Source organism: Phaethon lepturus, unplaced genomic scaffold (assembly GCF_000687285.1).
Source record: "Phaethon lepturus isolate BGI_N335 unplaced genomic scaffold, ASM68728v1 scaffold15548, whole genome shotgun sequence".
NCBI lineage: Eukaryota > Metazoa > Chordata > Aves > Phaethontiformes > Phaethontidae > Phaethon > Phaethon lepturus.
Window position 1 is genome coordinate 1 of NW_010559839.1, and position 24,326 is coordinate 24,326.

General features: G+C 43.7%; 1 protein-coding gene across 1 annotated transcript; it reads left to right on the forward strand.

Annotated features, from left to right (window-relative positions):
• The first annotated feature begins 1,277 nt into the window (after positions 1 to 1,277).
• Positions 1,278 to 11,422, forward strand: NSDHL (NAD(P) dependent steroid dehydrogenase-like). Its single transcript, XM_010293512.1, has 7 exons — positions 1,278 to 1,329; positions 3,652 to 3,813; positions 4,749 to 4,895; positions 6,297 to 6,425; positions 8,400 to 8,542; positions 10,098 to 10,200; positions 10,922 to 11,422. The coding sequence occupies exons 1-7, from the start codon at positions 1,309 to 1,311 to the stop codon at positions 11,255 to 11,257; spliced, it is 1,041 nt and encodes a 346-aa protein (XP_010291814.1). The 5' UTR covers positions 1,278 to 1,308; the 3' UTR covers positions 11,258 to 11,422.
• The last annotated feature ends 12,904 nt before the right edge of the window (positions 11,423 to 24,326 follow it).

Below are 24,326 nucleotides of genomic sequence, written 5' to 3' on the forward strand. Positions count from 1 at the left end.
AAGAGCTGGAGGGAAACTGGAGACAGAGCAGTTCATAAATTGCTTTTTGGAGAGGGGTAAGGCCTGTGTTAAGGGAGACGTGGGGGTAGAAGAGGGGCAGCTGGAGCGTGGATCACCCTGAGCCCATATTTTCAAACCAGCTTGATGTTGCTGGCTGGACAGGCACCAATACTGCTTTTTTTTTTTTTTTTGGCCTTTTCTTTGCTATTTTGAAGGACTTTTCCAAAAAATAAGAAACGAAGAGTGCCTAACTGTATAGCCTGCAGAGTGAGCCAGCCCAAGAGATGTATTTGCTTGTGTGAGGCATGGTATTGCGATAATTTTATAGCAACATCGGTGTAGCTGTTCCTGGATCTCATCCAGTTGCGTTGGCACTAGTGTTTGTGAAGTGAGATGGGTGGGAGAGCTGCTCTGGCTGAAAACCAAGCCAGGCCGAAAATTATTAATTTTCAGTTAGTCATAACCTTGATCCATCCCAGTGCATGAGTAGGAGAATGAAATCAGCCTCTAAAGCAGTAGTTTATCACAGTGGTGGTTTAAAGTGACTGTAAAGTATCAGAAGTCTTTGTGTGCAGCTTGTCGTTATGTTGGAAATAGATCTGAACAGGCAAATTGTCTTCTGTCTTTCAATTGTACCCCACACAGTAGGATCCCAGCTGAGTTGGGAATTTTGTTTGCTGTTGCTGGGAAGAGGAGCATATTTTAATGAAATTAGTGACATCAGCAGCCTATGATGTCAAAACTTTGTAAATCTCACCACTGGCTCCTCTCTCTTTGCTGACGGGCACCAGTGAGTGCCGGCATTTCTTCTGTGCTTGTCTGCTGCTGTGGACCAGGCAGGCATGGTGCTGCTGAAATGCTTGAACTTCATTTTTTTTTATCGTAACACACTTGAGCAACTATATTTTTGAAGAGGGCATTGCCAAAACCTGCAATTGTGTTCATGTTATCTGGAGTGTAAATATTCACACTTAAAGGAAGTTCATGAAGCTAATACTAGCAAAAATAAGGTGGTGCCTTTTTTATCGAGGGTATGTTATTGTGTTAAAATTATGCCTTTGAGAAAGCTATTTGATGTCACTGTTACTCTTGTAGTGCTTTTTTGTTTGGCAGGGCAGAAAGAATGTGCTCACTCTTTTCATGCTTCTGCTTTAGCTTAATGGCTTCAGACCTTAATTTCTGTAACTAGGAATGTGTTTAAAAAATTTGATTTGTGTTAATGGCATGCTTAAGTAAAGTACTGTATGGTGAATAAAATAATATTCTCCTTTTTTAAAGGAAGCAGGTTGGTAGTGAATTATCTGAAAAATGGCCACACGCCTCAGATCGGTAAGTTGAGGACTTAAATGATGCTTCATGATTTGTCTTGCAGAAACATATTCTCATAGATCTTTCCTCTGAAGACTACTTGGGAAGACATGAGACTGTTCCCACATTAATACTAACTCTAGAGGTACTGGTGGGGGAAACATGGTTTTTCCAAGGAATCATTTGCTGCTCTTAGTTCCAAAGAAATCCAAGAATGCTCCACCACCCCCCCAGAACACCACTGGTTTGCCAGTGCTGCCAAATCAATTGATCTGGAGATTTAGTTACTCCAGTATCATTTCTACATGCCTTATAACATTATTCTATGGTGTAGTGCAGATAAAGGCCCAGTTGAGGTCCCCGAGATCTACTAGACCATTGTAACCTCTTTCTGCAATTACTGCATTGAATACAGGAGCTTAGAATATGGAGAGAGTAACATTTTGCTTAGCTCAGAGAGATGTTTGGATGTTACTGTCAGGAGTACAATTTATTAAGCTGTTCTGTTGCATTACCTGTGATTCTTGTTTATAGAGAAATTTCTACCTTCTGAACTATTTTCTCATTAATTCATATGAAGCTTATGGAAGACCAGTGAATCTCAGCTATTTAGGAAACAAAGATACCAAAAAAAGCTGTTGTATCTTCACAGCAGAACACTAGATAGGTAGTAATTCATATCCTAAAGTCAATATAATCATGGGTAGCCTGGCTTTCTCCCTGCACTTTTTAAAATGGCTAATTAATCCAGGTGCAACAGTTAGCTGCCATTGTGCTGATTCTGGTCATTGAGTTGGTTCATTTAGTACTTTCCCAAGAGGTGTGTGTACTAGATTACATGTTATAAATGTGCACTAAAGATTATTTAAATAGGCTGCTTCTCAGCACCAATTAGAATATTGTCCTTTACTTGGGCGAGTGGAAACTATCATACAGAAAAACTTGGACTAGCTCATCTGTACTGGTAGAAAATGATTCTGGTATTTAGAGCCAGGCAGAGGGCGTCATTCTGCCGCTGTAAAACTTTGGTTCAGCACATCTAAGTGCAGCGTGCAGTTCGTGTGCTCTCATTTTATGAAGAAAACACTGGAATGAGAAAGGACACAGGGGAAAGCAAGTAAAAATATCAATGAAACGGAGCGACTGCCTTATGAGTAGCTGAAAAGGCTGGACCCATCAACGAGGAGAGGATGGTGCAGAGGGGAGGGATGTGGTGGAGGTTAGAGAATCAGGAAGGTGATGAGTAAAGCAAACGCAAACCTGTTGTAGTGGGGGAATACAAGCAGAGTGAACTGCAGACAGTCCTTAGGCTCGCATATACTTTCTATATCATCTGTTCTCTTGCAACTATCAAAACCAAATAGACCACTGGGACAACCCATTAGAACTTTTTTAAGAATTATTTTAATCAGACTGTACTTTGCATGCACCATTCTAAATAACTGTTTATGCTTTAGTGTAACCGAGCAACTTCAGTGAACTATTCTAATTTCTGTTGTGGATAATTGACATTTTGCAGTAGAGCCCTTGTTTAAGGATGTAGCACTTAGAAACTTCTGAACAATTGTCGTCTTTGTGTGGTTTCACTGGGTTAAAATTGCCTTCAGCTCGATAGTATAACTGCAGAGGTGGGTTTTTGTGTAGCAATAATAAGGAGCAAATCTATTTCCAACCAGGACAGAGCATTCTTTGTACAAAAGCTTCCTCAGACTCGTTGCTTCTATGTTCTGTGCTGGCGGTAAGTTCTTCCGTCTCAGTCCAGTTAGACGAGTGACCGGACTGGAATCTCTTAATTAGTGACTCTAGCCATTGATTTTAAAAAGCTTAAAAAAAGAAAGGAAGAACTAATGACTAACTAAAAAAGGATAATCCTTGCCTTTACCTGATTGTTTTCTCGGCTTGGAGAAGCCTAAGTTTCACATGCTCTGAAAATGGTTTTGACCTTGCGAACGGTGAGTTTTAGTGTTCTGAAATATCTGAATTATCTGGCTGAAGCAAATTCTGTTTGCTTTACCATCAGGGCAGAGTTTGTCTGAGGCAGTCCTCTTTTTCTTCCCTAATACATGAGCCACTTGTTTATGAGGCAGACTCCTACCAAAATACAAACCAGCATGTGAGCTGTGTGGACCATTAGCATGTCTGAACTTTTAAGTTACTGTGATAGCACAGACATATTGAAGACTCTTTTGATATCTGAACTTAGACTCCTACAATTAAACTAGCTACTGACTAGTTGTGCAAAATTGCAGCACATTAAGATCTTGGGAGGTTCAGATCAATTTACTTGCGCAGTTTGTTGGTGTATGTCTGCTTGCTGAAGTGCTTTTCTCCCTGTCTCTGCAGGCTGGGAAGAAATGCACGGTGATCGGCGGGTCAGGATTCTTAGGCCAGCACATGGTGGAGCAGCTACTGGAGAAGGGTTATGCGGTCAACGTGTTTGATATTCAGAAGAGGTTTGACAATGACAGAGTGCAGTTCTTCCTGGGAGACCTGTGTGACAAAGAGGTACAGACTAACAATAGTACATGACTTGGGTAGATAGAAAGGTTGTCTGATTAAATAAATGTTCATTCAAACAGCTCACCGAGCCTTGCCTGAAGCACTAAAACACCTGAAGGCATTGCACAGGTTGTAAAAGGGTATGTAGGTATGCCCCCCAGCCTTTCCCTGTGAAGTCTGTAGCCTAAGCAGTTTTCTGTGGAACCCTCATTTAGAATATTTAAAGAAATATGCTTGACATCTGCTTGAAGCTGAAAAGAACAGAACTTGTTTCTGTGTTACGATTTGCATTACTGTTAGCTCAGATATACAGTCTAATTACAGCCACTGTTGGTAATTGCATGTGGGTGCTCTCCTAGCTAACCTCAGCTGCATCAGAATGGCAGAATGCATTATTCCTCCCAGTTAAGGCACGCTAAGACCTCTTGCCTTAATTCAGTCATGCATGTGAGCCTTGGCAAAAACATTTGTATGCAATGTGAAGAGACATCTCCCCACCGGTATAAAGTATCATGTCTCAGAGCTTTATGACAGTAATCTCAAACAGACAGTGCCACGGGGTACTGTTGGCTGTTAAACCTGCTGCTTGATGAGTTCTCTAACTCCTATCTCTAGGTAATTGGAGTCTCATACCTGCTTGAGACTATTGCAAGTAGTTAAGTCTAGATAGCCTCCAGGTCTCAGAACGTTCCCAGGTTCCTCTCTGGAAAGAAAAGATGATCTAGTGCATTTTTTGCCTAGCAAGAAGGAGAGGACATTGTGAAGATCCTGGATGCTAATCCTATTCCAGCTGCTCACCTTTATGGAAGAAACATGGCTTGAAATGTAGTGGGTTTGTTCCCATGAGAGAAAGACCTGTGTTTTGTTTCCTTCCTTTTTTTTTTCCTGAGTAGGCATGATTGCTGTTGCTTCATTGCTGTCTCATACGATGTATCTTCTAGGCTTTGCTCCCAGCTTTACAAGGTGCGTCAGTGGCATTTCATTGTGCATCACCAGCACCTTCAAGTGACAACAGGGAACTGTTTTATAAGGTGAATTTTATGGGAACCAAAGCAGTCGTTGAAGCCTGCAAAGAAGCTGGAGTGCAGGTAAGTGTAGAAAAGCACATGGAGACTCTAAGACGCTGATGTGACTTTATAACAATTGCAGCATGGACCAATTTCAGTCTATTCTGGTAGAGGGGCAAAGGTCTCGGGGTTACTGAATTCCTTCTTGTTCTGTGAAAATTAGTGGGAGAGAGAGACTCTGTTGATGTCCTACTTAGCATCTGCTGTAAGCTCAGTCCATGTTTGCCATGGAAAACCTACACGCTGCAATCTTCCTGACTGCAGGAAAAGCATCCATTAAAATCTGTGTCCCACTAGACGTCTGGGAATCACCCACGGGAGAACCACAATTGACAAGTGGATTCTTTCATGCTTTAATAAGGGGACTGCTCTAAAGATAGCTTTTCCCGCAGTGGAAGTATTCATGGCATCTATTACCTATGTGAATTCTTTGACATATAATGACAAGGAACACACTTGTGCCATAATCTCAGTATAATTTGGTTTAGAAAGCCATTTGCCCACAAAAGCAATAGCCAGAGGAAGCCAGGCTGCTGTTCAGGCAAGGTTGTGATTGATTTTTTTCTCCTTATTTTCTTTTGATATCACAAAAGTTTTCATTTAAATTATTAGCAAATTTTCAAGTGCAATGCATGTCAAGATCCCTTACTTATTCTGGGCAGAGATGTTGCCTCCAAAGCATGCATTTTGCGCCATGTCCATGTACAAATACAGAAGTGATAATGTAATAGACATAATTTAATTCTGAACATAGGACTCCCAGCCCCGCAGTCTGTTGTTTGTTGGAGTTTTTTTTGCCTCCTCGTGTAATAAGCTGTTGTAGGAAATGGGCCACGTGGTGTTTACCTTCAGGCTTAGTCTGGATTCTGTCAGAGCAAGGAGTTAAGTCTTGTTGGAACTTGTTGGATCTAGTCATCTTTCTATTACAGTGTAGATCTTGTTTAAAACCAGATGTTTCTGATTACTCAAATATATCACTGACTTCCTGTTTTGAATTCACTAGGGTACGTTTTTATCCAACAAAAACATCCTAGATAAGAATTCTGTTTTGGTTTAAGCTACCGTGATATTGTTATCGTGAAGATGAGCAAATATATTTTAAAAACACTCATTGAATGTTAAGTGCTAAAATGTGCCAAGCCAAGTGGGCACTCTGATTTCCTTGGAGATGTTTTCTCCTTGACTGCCTGCCATGGATGTTTTAATCTCCTTTAGGTAGCACCTAAACAATGTGACAGAGTCAATTAAAAGAGTGGGAATTCTCTTGCCGGTGCTTTCAGATATTCCATGTTCTTCTAGACTTAGTTTATTATCTGTAGAATCAGTTGATTAAACATTATTATTGTCTTTACTCAGCCTTCATATATAATGATGCTTTTGTCTTGGACTTTAAACAACTCTCTTCTTTCACATCTGTTGCAGAAACTGGTGTTAACTAGCAGTGCCAGTGTAGTTTTTGAGGGCACAGACATAAAAAATGGATCAGAAGACCTCCCTTATGCAAAAAAACCTATCGACTATTACACAGAGACAAAGATCCTACAGGAGAAGGTATCTGTCATCACATGGTTAACATTGTTATTTTTGATGCTTAAACTGCCCTTCTAAAAGTAGGGCATGCCCTACGGGACACAACAGATTCTTCAAGACTGAACAGATCTCTGTTGTTCTCTATAATCTCTTTTTCATTAAAAAGAAATACCTCGTTCTTACAGTTGAAAAGAAAATCTGTGCAGAATCATGCATATGTAGCAATGCCTGCCAGTTTTCAGAGCATAACTGAAATAGAAAATTCCCTTCTTTTCTGAACAATCTGTCAGATTTTAGCCCTCTTACTCTCAGCATGGAGGCTAGTGAGCTGTGGATTCATTTGTGCTGTTACAGAGAAGTATGGCAGGTGGCTGCGGCTGCGTCTCTCAAGTGGCCCATGTCCTTTTCCCTAGGCGTGCTGGTGGCTTGGTCCAGGGGATGCTTTCCTAGCAGCTATCTAGCAGTCCAGGTACATAAGTAGTCAGTTATGTCTTCCTTGGCTGGTGAAACTCCCAAGTAGTATATTCACTTAATAAAAAGAGAATAAAATAAAGCTGTGATGTAAATTACCAGTGAAGTTGAGTGAAATAGTGTGTTACACTACAGAGATTGTTTCTAGATAAAGAATAAAAGAACTGGCAGAGATGTTGCTTTCATTGCAAGAGCTGTGTGATAATCCCATTTCTTACCTGATCCAACTTTAAGAGCAGTTGAGGGGAGTTTTTCGCCTTCTCTGCTCCTACTGGAAGGCTGTTTCAGAACCACATTTACCTGATTTGCAACCTGAAGTTACAGTTGGGATTGTGAACAAGTCACTGGGGAAGGAGATGAGATGGAGATGTGGACTGAGGTTAGGAGCACGTCAGCCTAATAACATGTTGTAAGCTAATGCTATTGGCCGTATACTGAGAATATTGTTAAAAAAAGATCTAAAAATTTCCCCTACATCTGAATGTCTGCTACTTCGGACATTTGCAGGTCACCAGTTCTATTTCAGGTACTTAATGGTGCAGTATTTGTTGTTTAAATATGGTATGACAATGTTTTAAATCAAAGCAAACATTTTTTTAAACTTTTTTCAGTGGCTTGCATTTCAGTCGTGAAAAGAATGTACACTTTTTGTGCAGGAAGTATTTAGATTTGCTTCAATACTGAAGCTGACAGTGTGTCCCCCAAAGTTGAGTATTTTAAGAATTTTTCTTCTGTTCCTTGAAAAGAGCTTACTTGAAAACACAGCATAAAAACGTCTGTTCTTTTGCAAGCATAACCACTTTGCAGTAAAGTGGACTAATAAAGTGGAAGCTTATGAGTAGCAACCAAGTCTAGCCCAATATGCTTGTAACTATGTCTTTGTTTTGGGTGAAACAGTGGAAGTATTCAGTGCTTATTTGTATGTGTTATTCTTGGATTTTTAATAGAAAATCTGGCAGCTGTTAAAAATTAGTAGAACACGTTGTTTGGAAACTCCCAATAGAAATAAATCTTCAAAGATGCCTTAGGAAATCTGCTTAGCAGTTGGTGCTGCCGGGAGAATGGGATCACACACCTTCTGAATGAGATCGATAAGGCCCATGGTGGAAATCTTCTGTTGATTGATGAGAGAGACAGAGATTGAATTGCTTAGTGTCCTCCTTTTCTCCAACATGTCCACAAAGAATTCATGGAGTGAAGGAACTTCCAAAGTTCCTCTGGTTTCTGTGGTGTTAAATGAGAGAGGCAAAGAGTTCTGTTTCCTTGCCTGTCAATTCATCAAGTGTTCGATAATGAAAACAGATTTTTGTCTGGTTTTATCATTAAAGAGAAGTGGGAGAAGAGATGGGAACAAAGGAAGGATCATTTGTAAGATACGGTGAATAGTAGTTCTTCCACTGATGTCTTCCCAAGGAACTGGGGGAATGCCCACCTTCTTTAGTGATGATCTTGGAATATATTATGAAGCTGTACTTTTCTTCTCAGCCTTTCTGTCCTGATTTTGTTATCTTTTTTCCCCTACAGGAAGTGCTCAGTGCAAATGACCCAGGCAACAATTTCTTCACTACTGCTATTCGTCCCCATGGAATATTTGGTCCTAGAGACCCTCAGCTGGTTCCCATCCTCATCCAAGCAGCTAAGAGTGGCAAAATGAAGTTCATAATTGGGTGAGCAAGGCTCAGTCATTTTATAGCTTTTGTTAAAATTGATGCTGAACCTACAAAGCCCTTTTGGAAGGGAATAATATTAAATCAGTAGTAGTGTTGTGGCATGGAAAAAAAAGTACGTTTCTTTAATTTTTCACTTGTGATCCAGGATTCTTTTTTAAAAACTCCTTCTGTGTTAGGGACTCATGCACTCAGATGGTAAGTGTTCATAATGCAAAAAGAATATTAGTAGGGAAAGCTGACATAGACAATGCAAAGACAGCTCAAGCTAAAGAGCTGTCCTTTTAAATATGAGAGAGCTCAGATTACTTGCTGTTAATTTAATTAATACACATTTCTGGTATTTGAAGTTCTTGCAATTAAAAAGCTTATATGGTAGTGTTTTAATATTTCTGATTATAAGACAAAGATATTTGCCTTGTTATGGAGCCTTGCAGAGCTTCTAGTGGACCACTGAAATTTTAGAGGAAGAAATAGTTCAAGCTACTATTAAGGATATTTTTATCGGTTGGATTAGGCTCTTGAAAAGAAATGTGCTTTTTAATTTATAATAATTTTTATTACATGCAAGGAGCTGGTTTGTGTGTACATGTGCACATGTAACTATGTGCTTGGGGTAGAAGGAAAAAATGGAATAGTGTTGTGGGGTTTTTGGTGTTGTGTTTTTTGGGGGGGTTTTTTTGTTCTTATTCTTCGTTACAGTTCACTTCTGAATTGATCTCTCAAACTGATCTGTGAGCAGCAAACCTATGCAAACTCAAGGTTTGCACTTTGTGCAAGTCTGCATTCTCTTCCAGCTCAAACACGCATGCCTCATTTGAGTTTTCCTACCACTATACAGACCTGTATATCCTTTCCAAGAAAGCAAATAAAATAGCCATTCATCCACGACTGTAGGAAATGAAAATGATTCTTTCTCAGAATGTTGGATTGCAGCAATACTGTTTTTAGGGCCCAATGAGCATGGTGGTGGTTTTGTAACGAACAGTTTGTTTGATTTAGCTGGGCTCTTGAAAGTGGTATGCAGATTCATTTTCATTTTCTGTACCTGTGTAGAAATAGATTTAACACAGTGGGTTAAATCTGTTTCAGCTAGGGCTGAAGTTGGCTCATTGAGGGAGTAAGTTAGAATTTCATGAGCCAAGAAATTCATAATTGAAAGCTTGTCCTTAAATGCCTTTCTTTGTGCTAGTTACCACTCTGTTTCTATTTGTTCTGCTTCTGTGGATCACACTGCTGATTCTGAGACCTGTAAGATCTGCAACACCTAGAAACGCGGTAACTTGTGAGATTTAAAAATGGTACTGTTGCAGGAATGTAAACTTTGAGGGCCTGGACAAGATCTGTGACAGTAACATCCTTTCCTCTGTCTCCAAAATAAGATTTAGGGATTTCATCTCTCTGACAGGGTATAGCCTGAAGTTGCAGCACAACAGCGTGGGAGAAGAGGAAACTTGGAATAAATTTATCTTGTGTGAAAGCCCTTCCTTTTGCCACAAGCAGGTTTTCAGCCTAACTTGCCTTCAGGCTAAACTTCTTCCTTTTGTCTGTGCAGGGATGGAAAGAACTTGGTAGATTTCACCTATGTGGAAAACGTGGTCCACGGACACATCCTAGCTGCAGAAAATCTTCAGAAAGACTCTCCCCTGTGTGGGAAGGTAAGAAAGGAGCTAGCGAGGGGAGCGGAGTGGGTGTCCCCTAGCTGAACTTCATCAGTAAGCCTCGCTTGGCTTCATGTGCCTGCTCTGTAGTTCATGCTGATTTTTGTCTGTACTGAACATCTATCTTGCAGATGAGTGGAACTAGCACACACAAATGAGTCAATTTTTTCCTGTCTGTGGGTATAATGAATGGTTGCCCATCTGGTCACCATTGTGTGCAACCACATGGGCGAAGATATATGAATATACTTTAACTTCATGCTATAAAACTCCTTGTGGAAGGAAATCCAGGCAGAATTGTGGGCAGCCAAGATGCGTGCATAAGAAACATAGTTATTTAGCCTTTACGATAGAGTTCAGAACAGGAGAAACTTCTATAGATTTTCATGGCACCACCATGCTCTGGGCACGCGCTGTACATACAGCTAGGATGCTTTAATGTGTTTGCGTTGTGTTGTGTCATTCAGTTTGTTTGACCATTTATGAGTAACGTTAACCTCTGGCGTGTCAGAAGTACTGGCTTTCTTAGCAGAGAAGGGGTTCATCACTTTTCAGACAGAGGTGGTTGGTGCAGAGCAGTTTCTCACGAAAATGTGTTCTCAGCCAAGTCAGGGATGTCAGTCTCCTCAGCATGAGCATGAGATGGGCCATCACAGGGACAAATTTGTGAAAACTCTAATGACTTTATCATCTGGCTTTTTGTCTTCCTCTCTTTCAGGCATTTCATATCACAAATGATGAACCAGTTCCTTTTTGGGCTTTCATGTCCCGTATCTTGACTGGCTTGAACTATGATCCTCCCAAGTACCGTATTCCCTACTGGCTGGCATATTACCTGGCCCTATTCCTGTCTCTAGTGCTGTGGCTGCTAACTCCACTGGTCACCATCAAGCCCACTTTTACCCCTATGCGGGTAGCGCTCGCTGGAACGTTTCACTACTATAGCTGTGAACGGGCCAAAAGAGACATGGGCTACAAACCAGTGGTGAGCTTGGACGAAGCAATAGACAGGACTCTGCAGAGCTACCCCCACCTACGCCGGGCTAAGGCCTGAGAAGTCCTAGATGGATTTTTTTTTTCCTACTTGATATTCGTGATCGCTTTGACATCTTAACATGAACACTGAAGCAAATTTCACTAATCCTTTGGAACAGAGAGTTTTCCCCGAAGTCCCCCTTCCTCCTCACCATTGTCAAGACGGCTTTATCTGGGTTGAAAAGAAACTCACGTAAGAGCTGTGCTAACAGTTCTTTTCTTTGATGTGACTTCTTGTTTTGAAACAGCTGCTAGGACTATGAATAAACACCCTGCTGTGCCCTCTTCAATCCCAGCCCAGCACATCAACATTCCTTCGTCTTCTCTCTCCACCCTTGTCCTCTGTTTTGTTGCTCTGGTGATAGCAGCCACCTTTTCTCATAGCTGCAGACTGGTTAATGAAATACTTCTCATGACTGGTTCCTCTCTGTGGTTTGGATTTTTTCTATACAAGAGAGGCTCATGTCAAAAAGGAGTTCTGCCACCATCTCTTGAATCATTGAAGCTAATTTTGTTATTCCCTCCATGATAGGTGGGTGATTTGGCTTCTTACTGAAGCATCAGAAGGAAACCTGAGAAAGGCATGCTAGGCCTCTCTTTGTAAGGAAGCATGTGCCATTGTTTCTGCAGGAGCCTACTTCTATTAAAAAAATAACCCAAATCAAGAAGAGATGACTTCCTAATTTTGTGTTCCACCTTTGAAGCGGCAGATCCCATTCTGAACATCTCAGCATAAACAGGGTTTTAATCATTCCCTTTCTGAGGGGAAGAAACCTTTGCTGTGGCCGTTGTTGGTCAGCACCTACTATTTTACTGTAGCTTGCTTGCTTCCCATAAGAACTACATTGGTTGGAATATCGTACTGCACAAAGCTCTCATCTTGTCTGACATGTTATTTCTGGTAACGGTGGTTTTTATTGCTTTGACCACTTAATACATGAAAAAACCCTCTTTTCTACTAGAAAATGGTTGTCATAATACTATGTTCACCAGATGGCTTAGTCTGACATTTATATTAAGTGTACTTTACCCTATAATCTTTCTAGAGTGCTTCAGTTCTGTTTTGTTTTTAAATTAAGAGTTTAGATTAGAGTTAGAACTTCCCTCTGTGCTGGTTCCTGGCTCCCCAGGAGTTTTGGTGTTTCAAATTTCAGAAGTATGGGAAGTGCCTCACTTAATGAGCCTTAACCTCATCTGGGAGCTCCATATGCTGCTTCGAAATTAGTTTTATTTTAACTTCTGATTATTTTCTGGAGAACTTTATGTTGTGTTTTTTTTTTTTCCCCTGGAAATTTGTATTTTCTGCTTTAACAGCTACCTTGTTTTACCAACCTTTGCCTTGCCTGATCTTGAAGTAAATACTAGCTAGTTGCTTGGGCCAGTTCACAGAGTTCTGGTTTGCACCAGTCAGCCACCTCGGCCTTTTTTTGTGGTTTTATGGTTTTTTGTGAATTCACAACCCCCCATCTTGTAGGGTTAAATATTTAAAGCTTGATTTCTAGACTGCAATTCTTCAGCAGTGTGGTGTTCAAAAAAAGAACCCTGTGGTTCCTAGGTTTTCTGGAATCTGCTTGTGTCATCCCACATCCCATTTCAGTGAGAGACAGATGCTGCTTTCAAAGACCTAAGCTGTGTTAGCCTCCATGTGATGCATCAATGTGCCGGCACGAATTCAGTGTTAATGGAAAGACCCCTTCTTCCTGTAAGTGTGTACCAGTGAGCCATCTATATATAAAAAAAAAAAAAAAAAAATTGTGATGTCTAAAAAGAACACTCATATGGTGAAACCATGCCTGGCTGAGAGACATGACTTTATTCTCAAGGTTCTGTAAAAGGCCAGGCATCTCACCTGCTTCAATGGGTGAGGAAGGACTGGAATATGTTTGTTCCTTGCTTCTTTCCACAAACCTGGGCCCACTTCTAGTTTTTGTAATGTAAGTCGGCTGCCACTTTTCATAGCTGAAAATGGACAATTCAGACACACCTCTGCCATGTGCCATAGAGGTAGCTGCTAAACCCAAGCTGGTAAGTACAGAAAGCCCCAAGGGACAGCATGTGCTAGCTGAGATGCAGTGCTGCACAGAAAAGATGGTACTGCTTTTGGGACTCGTGGTGCAGCACAGCAGAGAACTTCAGCTCCTCATCTGTGAAGTAGGGCTAACACTGCCCTCACACAGAGAAGCGGTGAGGGATTCGGGTTGTACCAAAGTGAAAGGAGCAAGCACTACGATTATTTCAAGTCAAAAATAAAAAATAGGTAAAAGCACATTTTTGGCCTCTAGATGGCATTTCCCAGCTAGATCTGCCTTGCAGCTTCAGTCAGTCACAAAAATGTGCCCTCTCAGTCCTTGGACACAGCTCCAGTGGAGGTTTACTCATCTCCCTGTGTCTTTAGAGTACTGACAAGGTAGGAGGTGAAGGTAACAACCAGAACGTGCTACAGAAACAAGAGGCACTGGAAGTTCAAGTCTGCTGGATAAAAAGCAGCAGGCAATATGGTTTCCCTCACGTGTCTGGTTAATACAAGAAGGGTAAACCAGAGGTTTGGTTGTATGAGGGCGAGCAGTTTCCCAGAGATGGGCATGGAAAGAAGCATTGCATCATGCTGAAGTTGGTTTGACTTGGTACTCTCTATATAATTAGGTCAGCTCCCAGCATTTCTTCTGGCAGGCTGACTAGGTTCTGTTTTCCAAAACAGAAATAAACAGGCATTGCTGCTGTGGTGGAGCCTGACGTTGCTGTGCCTGTACCCCTGGCCACAACAGAGGAGGAACCTTGCTTTATCCGTAGCCTCTTCTATCCCCGATCAAGCCTCCTCCTCTCAACTCATTTTCTCATCCTAATAAGCACCTGCATAAGTCCCATCTTTTGTTTTCTGGGCAAGCCAATGAGATCCTACTGTACTTTCCTGCCTGTGATTTGTCATGCCACCTCTTCACAACCTGTATCTTGTGTGTGTCAGCAAGAAAACAGGAGCCTACAAAGCAAAATTGCCATTATCAAAATTTCCTTCCAAATATCTAGGGTCAAATGCAGTTGCAATCTGTTGTTCTTGGTAATGCTCAACAAGAACTGCTAGAGACTTCAAAGACTTTCCTAGAAAATTCTTGTCAAGCTTCTTATCTCTCACTTTGCTTTCCTGGCTTTTTCTTGCTGCAGCTCCTAGTTTTGCTGACCTGAGACTGTGTTTGGTTTGACAAGCAGTGGCAGAGATGGAGGAGATATCTTGTGTTGCTTAGCCTAGAGAAAGGAGAGGGTGAGAAAGAGAGAGAGGAATAAAAGTGCTTTTCTAGGTGGAGTAAAGGTGACCAAGAACCTCATTTCCTCCCTTACAGATTGGAAAGGGGACGTATGCACAGGGGGAGTCTTACAGTCTATGAAATACCTTTCAGTCTTGCCCTTAGAGTGTGGGGGAAGCTCTTACGAAAAAATACCAAAAATGAAAAAGGGTGGCTTGGTTGTAATTACTTGAAACAGGTAAGAGGAGCAATTGATGAAAAAGCAGGTCAGAAATTATCTTGCATGTCCAGCGAGCAAAAAGCCGTAGAGGCAAACTTAAGTCAAGCCTGAGGTGGATGTGTAGGAGGTTTCAGATGGAGGATAATGTTTGCATCAAGTTTGCTACCACTGTGGAAGCTCAATACCTTCAGTGACTTAGAAATACAGGGACCTGCGATGCATTGCAGCGCTCAGATGCAGCCTTTTGTGAAACTGTGAAACAGGGCACCTTCTGACTCAATAGATCCTTGCATATCTTATTCAGATCCGCCGATGCTGGTGATCACCAAGCGCTAGTATGAGTTGCCACACCTTTGAGCACTAGGGCCAAACGTGGCATCAGTGGGCTGGACTCTGCTCCATGAGAGAATTGTTTACCAAGTTTCGCTAATGCTTGTGCAAGCCTTTGGAAAGTGCCAGGTCCACAGATGTAAGTGATGGTGCAACTTGGTCCTTATTATGGGAGAAGGAAAGCAACTTGTTTGCCTCCGAGCCCAGAGGAAGCTTGCTGAGCTGGTGATGAGAAATAAATAGGCATCTCCCTACTTGCAACAGAGCATGTTTGAGGTGTTTCTGTTACCAGATTGCACATGTTTTACTGTCTTAGCAATGCCATCAGGCTGGCACTTAGCCACAGCCTCTCTTTTGCCCCGTGTTTGCTGACAAGATCACTTCTGTCTCAGCCCTGAGAGCTCCTGACCTAGGATGCAGGTGTGTCTTCGTGACCATGGGTGAGATTATTGTATTCTAGCACTAAGCAGTCAAGGATATACGATTCTATTCTGCTACCTGCTATTAGGAAGGTGAGGTCTGGCATTTTGGCAGTGCTTTGTAATGACACCTCATGAAAAACCAGTTTGATTCCCTTGTAACAAATGGGTGTAGTGGTTTTACACCCTTCTACTCATCAGAGCTCTGCTCAGTCTCTACTGAGGCTTTGATTTTCTGTCACCTTGGCAAAGGCCCAAAGGATTGATGGGTTAGCTACCTTCCTTCCACCATCAGTGCAAGGATGGGGACTAGATAGTTACACAGGAGAGAGTGTTATCAAAAAACCAGGAAATGCTCCAATGGCGTTTGGTGCTCTGGAGTAGTGACTCAAAATCTTTTTTGTTACTACAAAATATATTGTAGTAACTGTTCAGATACAAGCTGGACTAGTGAGGGAGGCTGCATGCCTCTGGGCAGAAGTCCATGGCTGTCATAAGAACGACAAGAATTGCTATTCCACTCGGTACAACCACCTTCCCATAAAATTGCTGCCTGGATTTCGAGAGTTTAGCAGGTTCCTACCTCGTAGACATCACTGTTTCTAAAGGTATGTGTACCGCGCCTCTGGAAAGGAATGTACTGTAGAGTTACGCAAACTGGTTTTAAACTGCCTGTTTCTGGAAGTGGTAGCAGTGTGCCCATGGCAGCAGAGAGCTTCGCGCGGGCTGATTTACCCTAGCAAGAAGAGACTACAGCGTAGGCATACCTGCAGTTCCCAGCCAGGCAAACCTGCCAGCCTGACCTTCTGCCGTGCTAGCTGTGAGCTTTCCTGCACCTACCTCTGTCCTGGGGCTTGGCTAAGGGATCCCCTCTGGGACAGCTTCTGGGCTTCAGGAAACAGAGCGCTCATCTGTTGACGTTTCAGGGCACTGGCAGTGTTTAATGCTCATTGCTTTTCCAAAAAATCCCTGAACCAGCCCATCCCCAAACACGAAACTCTCATTGGAAAGTGTCTAGTTTGCAGCTCAGTCCTCAATTTTTCTGTTTTTATTTCTCTGATGCAAGTGCCCTTCATACTTGCCACATTCTCTACTAGACAGTTCTCTTACACTATGTTCAAGTCACTTCTGTTTCTTTTTTTTTAATTATTTTTAATTTTTTTTACCTCAACGGTCTGAGTCCTTTAAATCTTTTGCTGTTAGGCATTCTCTCTGGCCTGCGAATGGTTTCTGTGGCTGCAGCTTCCTTGTGTGATGTAATTCTCATGTCTCGCTGATTCCTAATGATCTGCTTTGCAATGCACTGAGAATATAAAGGAGGCAGATAAACACCCGTGAAAAAGCATCAACCAGTGCTAACTGTGAAACATTGGTACGAGAGGTGCTTGTGCTTTTCTCGTAAAGGAGATTCGGGGACAATCCATCGCCTGGTAAAGTCAGGTACTCCAGGCTGAAATTAACCTACAGCTTTTACAGAAAAATAATATTTCCTAACTGGAGATGGGGAAAAAAGGCTCTTGCGACCTGCTCCTCTCTCCTTGCCTGCTGCAGGAGCGTGTGTCTGTCCCTGGAGAAGGTTGGGTTGTTGAAACAGTGATGGGACATTCCTCCTGCGTTGGGCTGGGCTGGCTGCTCTGGCACACCTGGATGGCAGCCTTAACGGCACCTTTGGCCCGTGGCCTGAGGAGGGAGTCCAAATCTGCAGCAGGGTGGGTGGGGGCTTCAAGCCAGACTCTCTTGGTTTTAACCTGGTACAGAAGCAAAAACCATCTCTCTTGGATTCTGCTTCCGGACTGATGAAGATAAGGGATATTTTGGTTTTGTTGACTTCAGTACGTGCAGGGTTTGCTCCAGAGGTTAACTGTACTGTTTCCAGCTGAGGCTGATCTTCGTGGTGAGACTGAGTTTTGTGGCTTTCTTCTGAAGCATCATGAATTTGTCAGTATTTAACCTGTAGCTGCTAGCTTGGAAAAGCTGTTACTTCTTGCAGTGGTAAGAGTTACGCTTTCGCTAGCTTCAAAGTAGTATCGGAGTGTAGTTGTCCCTATATATATATATATGAGCAAAAAGACCCTGTTTCACACACATGTGCACACACACACTGCATATTGAATGGATTCCTAACAGAAATCTAGAGTCTTTATCGCTACACCTCTTCTAGAAGCCAGAGATATGATGTTCCTGATCTGATTGTCTCAGTTAAGTGCCTAAAATGGAGTAAATTGACTTCCCTACAGACTTACTGGCCTCTGGTCTGGAGTGACCTGGTGGTGCTGCATTTCAGTGGCCCTGTGGTGTGTCTTCTGGTGTGGCACACAGGCCTGCCACTTGCTGGCAAGAAAACTTCTGCCTCTGGCCACTGCTGTGATTTTGAAATGTCATGTCATTAAAAACTGAATATGCTCCTCTAATTATGAGGAAAAAAACCACTCATCAGGGTTTCTGTGCCTGCTGGTGTGAGTGACATCCAGCTATACTTTGGAAAAAGAGTGGTTTATCTAAGACCTTAATTGGGATAAAACCACAAAGACTTGTTTGGGACTGATTGTCCCTAACTCTTTGGCTTCTGAGCACTATAGATGTACTTGCTGAGCTTTGTTTGGAGTATGGGAGTACTGTGAACTGTGGCGATACAACAGCCCTGGAAATCTCCAGTTCAAGGTGAGCTGTCTGCATGGCTGGCCACAGTTATTTTCAACTGAACAAAGAGTATGAAAAGCCTTTTCTACAGGGGGAAAAAAATGGAGGAGGGGGGGAAGTCTGTTCCTGTCCTACTTTCCTTACTGGGAAATAAAATGCAAAGCTGTATTTTACATTAACATACTTGTATACTAACATGTATATATATATATACTACATTTCCCATGGTATCTGTTTCTGACCCTCTGGTGTTGTCCTCATCCATGTGAGAGAGAAGGTCCCTTTCCAGTCCTGGGAGACAACTACTCTTGAGACTTCCTTCTTTCCAGGCTCTTTAAAGTGCGTTCTGTCTTGCTGTTCATCGAGAAGCCCACTCCCTGAGAGGTCCGTGACGTTCATGCTGCCCTTGGAGCATCCACTTCTCTGCTCCTTTTTAGCAACAGCCATGGCTGGAAGAGTTTCCCTGCTTTACTCTTTCTGCAGAAAGTGGTGTTTGGCAGCCATGTGCTAAATGGTGATGAGGGTGCAGTGTTTTAGGGACAGGATGTTGCCCTTGGTGATCCTTCTGTGCAGACCTTGAGCCTCTGAAATGCATGAGCTTGATTCTCCTTGCAGTTACAGTACTGCAAATGAAAGTAACTCCCCTGAAATAAAGGGCTACACTGCTTCAAAACAGATGGGAGAGAGACAACTGGAGCTGCTGGGTAGGTCTGAGGTTTAATCGCCATGATAAGTCAGCACCTTTCATGCAAGGTACCAGCTGAAGCGCAGGCGTTGTGGGCGCGATGCTCTTGCAGGAGGCGTGGGTACCTCAGCGCTGGAGGGACCGTGGACGTAAGGGGAAGCAGCTGTGTGTTGCTGCCCCTCCCTGGGACTGCAGCTCACGAATGTGTCATGGCTTCTTAAATGAAACTGTACCCCATTTAAATGGGAAATTAGCTGAAAGGGGGAGTAGATATAGCAGATAAAGTCCCTTTTATTCTGATGTAGGCTGTCCATATGTGGTAGTTGCAGTATCACAGTTCTCCCTTGGCTTTCCCAGACAAGCCTTAACTCTCCTCTTGCTTTACTCCCAAAAAGCTGCCTGTGGCCAGCGTGATACACAGTGGTGAGTAGGCAAATGCTCTCCTTCACTCAACAAGTGCTCCTGAGCAACAGCCTTAACACCTCACAATGGTGTTATCCAGAAGCTGAAATTACACAGGTAGTGTTTGCACCAGAAAACCATGGTTAAATTAAGTGAAATAAAATGTCTCCTTTTGACCCTTCTCTCGGGAGCATTGCCACAGGATTAGCACAGCGTGGATAACCCACTATGGGACTGATACGGATTTCAGACTGGAGTAGCAAGGGAGTTGACTCTTGAAATAGAGGAAAGCTGTGTAAGGTCAGTGCTGAATCAGCAGGGCTTTGGATGGCACCAGGAGGTTGAAGACAGAGGCTGAAGATTGAGGAGACTTTAGAGAGTCGATTTTGACAGGGCTTGAATGGCATTTCTCTGTATCTCACTAGGCTACGTGCTGTGCAGCGTGTCTTTCACTAAGAGCTTGCACATCCAAGTTGTTGTGATGGAGCTGCCAGCTCGGAAATACCTTCTCTGCTGTTCTACCTTGCCACCACACCCCTGACTTTAAGACCTGTCTTTGGATGTTTTGTACATATGCTTGGACCTGTATTTTCAAGCTAATAACAAAATGTTACTTAATACTGCACCTATCTCCTCTTAGTTAATTAGCAAAGCAATTCTTTGCTGTCTTCCTTTCCTCTGAGGAAGAGAGCAATGCTGATAGGCAACTAATGTTTTAGCCTGAATATGTGCCAGTTCAACAAAGTATTTGTCTGCATCTAGTAAAACAGCACTCAGCTTCTGTGAGTATTGTTTTAGGATCTCCTTATTCATTTCTTACGGTGTTTAATATTAAGGTGCTCATAATAAGTGGGGCTTTTTGTGGGTTTTTTGGGTGGTTTTTTTGAGCATTCGTTGTGGAACAGTGTGTTCACACTGGGAAAAAAAAAGCATAGTCCTTAGACCCTGGTGTGTCCCTTCTGCTTGCTTGGCAGAGGACCTATTGTACCCGAAAGGCTGGCCAGGCTGTTAGTCACTATTATTTCAGGAAAGAACCTGAACGAACCTTCAGCAAATGATGGGATGACTCAGGGGTTACTGAAAATAAAGCTGCACTGTCAGCTGGAGCCCTGAAGCAGAGGATGCTTTACTGAGGTAGGGTCTGTATTTTAAACAGCCCACTTTAAACATTTTAAATTTTCCTGAATTGGACACCCCTCTGTGCCCACTCCGAGCTCAGGGTGTGGTTTTGTGAACGTTACATCTTCTGTCCTGTGCTTATCTCCGCTGGGATCACGAGCAGCCCCTGGGGAAGAAAGCTCAGCTGAGCCTGCGCCGCTGCTGGTGTTGCAGCATGAGGAGATCAGAGAGAAAGATCTGGGATCGGAATAACAACGTTGACATCAGGGCTTTTCAGGCATTATCTTCGCTGTGCCGCTGGGAGCCAGGGCTGGGTTATTAGCCCTGTTACAGCACATCCCAGCCCGCTGGTGGTTTGCCCATCATCCTACAGCAGAGCTGCGAGGAGAGTGCCCAAGCGCGGCTCTCCAGCAGCTCACCTGCTACAGGCCTGGCGTAACTTCTGATCGGTTCATAGGGGTAGGAGAAGGTGTGTGCTGGTGGGCACAGAGGTGGGGAGAGGTCCTGATAGATGCTTGGTCAGGGCTTCATCACCACCTTCTTGCCAACCTGTTGCAGTCCTGGGCTGAAGCCCTGACTTCTCAGAAGTGCTCTAAACTCACGTCCCCAACCACCGGTCTTTAGGAATTGGCAAAAAGTGTATCCAGGGGTCTTGCTGTGTCCATTCAGAGACTCACCAAAGCTGGGTCTCGGGGATCTTGCGGTGACCACAGCAATTAGAAGGGGAAATAAACTGAGGAAGATGAGAGTACGTCGCAATTTCCTCTGCAGTGAATAGCGATAATCACACCTGTGTACCTCATATAATTAGTTGGAACTAGACAATCACTGTTAAGTGCTAACTGCAGTGCCAGTCCTTGGTGCTACCGGGGTACCAGCTGCTGTAAGTGGGGCTCAAGGGCTTGCTGATGCCTGCATAGCAGTGGGGTGCCCGCCCCCCCTTCCTGCGGGGCAAGCCTGTCTGGCAGTGCCTGGCTTGCTGAGAAGAAATTCAGTGGGGTGAGAGCTGGGGGGCTGCTCTCTGCTGTCCCATTGCTGGGACAGGGCTGGGGAACATGGCATTTTCTGGAGAATGCGAGGAATGTAGAGGAGAGCTTGCAGGGAGGGGAGACCATGCCTCTGAATGGAGAAACCTGTTTGATTCCCCTGAAGGGCAAAACACACCCAAGTCTCCTCCTCAAAACAAGGCTTGGCTTCCAGGAGCCAGCCCTCGCTCCGCCTGGCAGGTAAGCGCTCAGCCTCGCCCACAGCCGCCTGTGCTGCCAGGGAGGATCCGAGACACCCGCTGCGAGCCCTTGGCGAGCAAAAGTGCCAGGAGATTGCTTGCAGACTGCTCCACATCGGTCTTTTGGGGGGAAGCCACAGCTGAGGAGCCCCTGCAGGTAGGGCTGGGCAGGGAGGCTGGTCCTCTGAGCCTTGCAGTGGGGCAGCTGGGGTGCTGCTTCTCTCTGTGCTTCACCTGCTCGCTCTGCGTGGGGAGGAGGCGGCAGAGGAAGGCTGTCCTTTCCTAACCTGTTGATGCATGGACGTGGCGGGGATGAGGGAGACCTGAACAGATACCTTAAATCCTCCTCCTGCATGGGAAAATGAAGCTCTCTTCTGTAGTGTGTTGAACCAAAGTGTGGATCTAAAACGGTACGTGAGTACTGCAGGGATGGTGTTAGTGCAAGTACACAAATGAAGCAGAAGAGGGGAGGTTTGGGTAAGGGTCTTTGTTGCTTTCCTCTGTCTGATCACTGAGTTCCCTCTCTGCACATCTCTCTGAAATCTGTCCCCCTCTTAATTTCCTAGGTAGAGCAGAGGGCATGGCAGTGAGCTTACTGGGGAAAAGTCTGTGTGTGGGCAGGAGCGAGCAGAGTCTGGACACCACGGGTAAATTTGAACCTGTGACCCCTGACGGCCTTTTGAGAGGCTTGGGGTAAGCTGCACCATGTCCTGCCTCTCCAACCCCACCTCCCCAGGACCCGTGGGGGACAGAAGGGGGTCCAGAAAGAGATCTTTCTTTCTCTCCTGCTCTGTTTTGTTTCTGAATTAGTATGAAATCAGCACCCTGGAAAGGAGGGGATGGCAGTGGTAAAGCTGGTGCTGAGGAGACGAGCTCCTCCTTCACGCCTTGCTTCATCCTACCTCCAAGCCTGGGGAATGTCTTCTCCATTTCGCCGTCCCCACCCCTCTGCTCAGCCCTTGGCTGCTCCAGAACAAACCCCTAACAGGAGGATGAGCTGGATTCAGCGGGACAGGTTGCTCCACCGCAAGCTGGGGAGCAGAGATGTCCTCTCTCATCAGATTGATCAGGGTGTTGTACTTAGGCTAGTTTATTTTATTCATCAATTCAATTTTTCATTTCAATTATTTCATTCAATTGCAATTCCAATTTAATTGTAGAATTTAATTTAATTCCACAAATGACAGATTTTAGTTTTCTTTTACAAAAACATTGTTTTTTCTTGGCAAAGCTTTGTGCTTGTTTCTGTGATGTCATGAAGCTTCAATGGGATTTTCTGTCCTGCTCTGTTTGTGGGTCTGTGATACAAATGCAAAGCTCTGCCTTTGAAAGCAAAACGAATTTTTCTTTCCTTCTTGCTTTCATCTTTAGACATCAAGGCTTAAGGTCAATGGCATGTGGGTGCGGTAAACACCCTTTACATCCTTCTTCCTTTTCAAATACAGAAATTAGTTGAGCAATTAGGAATTAATGCCTTGTAATTAGAGTAATGAAACTGTATACCCAGTATAGTGAAAAATGATCCAGTAATTTTTGGCAGTAACAGCAGTGAGTTTTTGTGTTTGGGGGTTGTCATGCTGTGTAGGTTTGTACAGCTCCTAGCACAACAGGGCCCCAAGATGATTTCTCGGGATAAGCAGGTTTGTGTGCTGCTCTAATTAAGCTTATGCCACACTTTCCTGACTTCAATAGCTCAAGTCTTTGCCAACTTCATCTGGTTGGACTGAATTTTTTTTTTTTTTTGTGGGGTATGTGGTTGCAAGTGAATTAAAAGAAATTATAATTGTGCATTTATAGCTTTACAGCTGTTGTCTCGGACACGGCTGAAATGTGTCTGTTGCTCGCGTTAATGAGTTCTCTGCAGGCTTCCCATTGCAATTGTAGGTTTTCATCTCTCTTTTTCCCCATCCTCGGGGAAGAAGAGGTGTTTGCTGTCCCCAGGTAGTGGTGACCAAGATCCTAAGGAGCTTTTGTGCCGGGCTGAGGCTCTTCACAGAGATCCTGCAGAGCCAGCCAGGCTCCGCTGCAGCTGCAAGTGCTTGATGATTTTGCGATTCATATTCAGGGTCATGTTGGCCGCCCTGAAAAAGGTGGGTGCACAGTTTGATGACCGTGATGCAGTTTAAATTATTTGACTAGCGTCATGGAAGAACTGTGGCAGGGGCATATCACCTGCAGCAGAGTAACCATCCATCCTCTCCAGCTGACACCCGACTCCTCAAACACCTTGAGCAGTGCTTTCTGGGGAAAAGCGCCTCCTCTTGTAGCCTGGCCTCTCCTTAGGGTGCCTCTGCATGGGCTGAACAAAGTAGTGATGAGCTATTGTATTGCACAAGCCTAGAAGGGTTGATTTAAGGTTGCCTGGAAATTCCTGATCGTTCGCAAGCTTGACTTTAGAAATCTCCTACTGCTTCTTAAATATCACCAAGTGTGTATGTTACAGTGTCACTGTTAAATAGTCACTGCATGGAAAAAGGGGAAGGCAAGAGTAAAAAGCTGGTCCTTCAGAGAAGCTAAGTATCGTCTAAAATGTGAGGACTTACCGCCCTGCCTGTATGGATGGCCGTTCAGCTGGGGTTTGGCACTTTAAACCTTTCTGCTGTTCAGAGGCGGTTATGTGTGTGTTTATCTCCATTTGAAAGCCCACGGCCATCCAGTTGCTCCTAATACTGAGCCAATATCAGGACCATGAGTGATTTGCCATTGAGGCTCAGTCCAAGTCCTGGAGTGTGCCTTAGGCTGGGGGTCTGGACTTTCAGAGACCGACTGACAACCTCCCACTTCAAACACATTCAGCCACCTGCATGCG

Bases quoted from the DNA above. Each gene is read 5' to 3' on its own strand.
- NSDHL (XM_010293512.1), top strand. From the start codon at position 1,309: ATGGCCACACGCCTCAGATCG. The intron at 4,896-6,296 runs GTAAGTGTAGAA...CATCTGTTGCAG, and splicing joins GCAAAGAAGCTGGAGTGCAG to AAACTGGTGTTAACTAGCAG. The intron at 10,201-10,921 runs GTAAGAAAGGAG...CCTCTCTTTCAG, and splicing joins ACTCTCCCCTGTGTGGGAAG to GCATTTCATATCACAAATGA.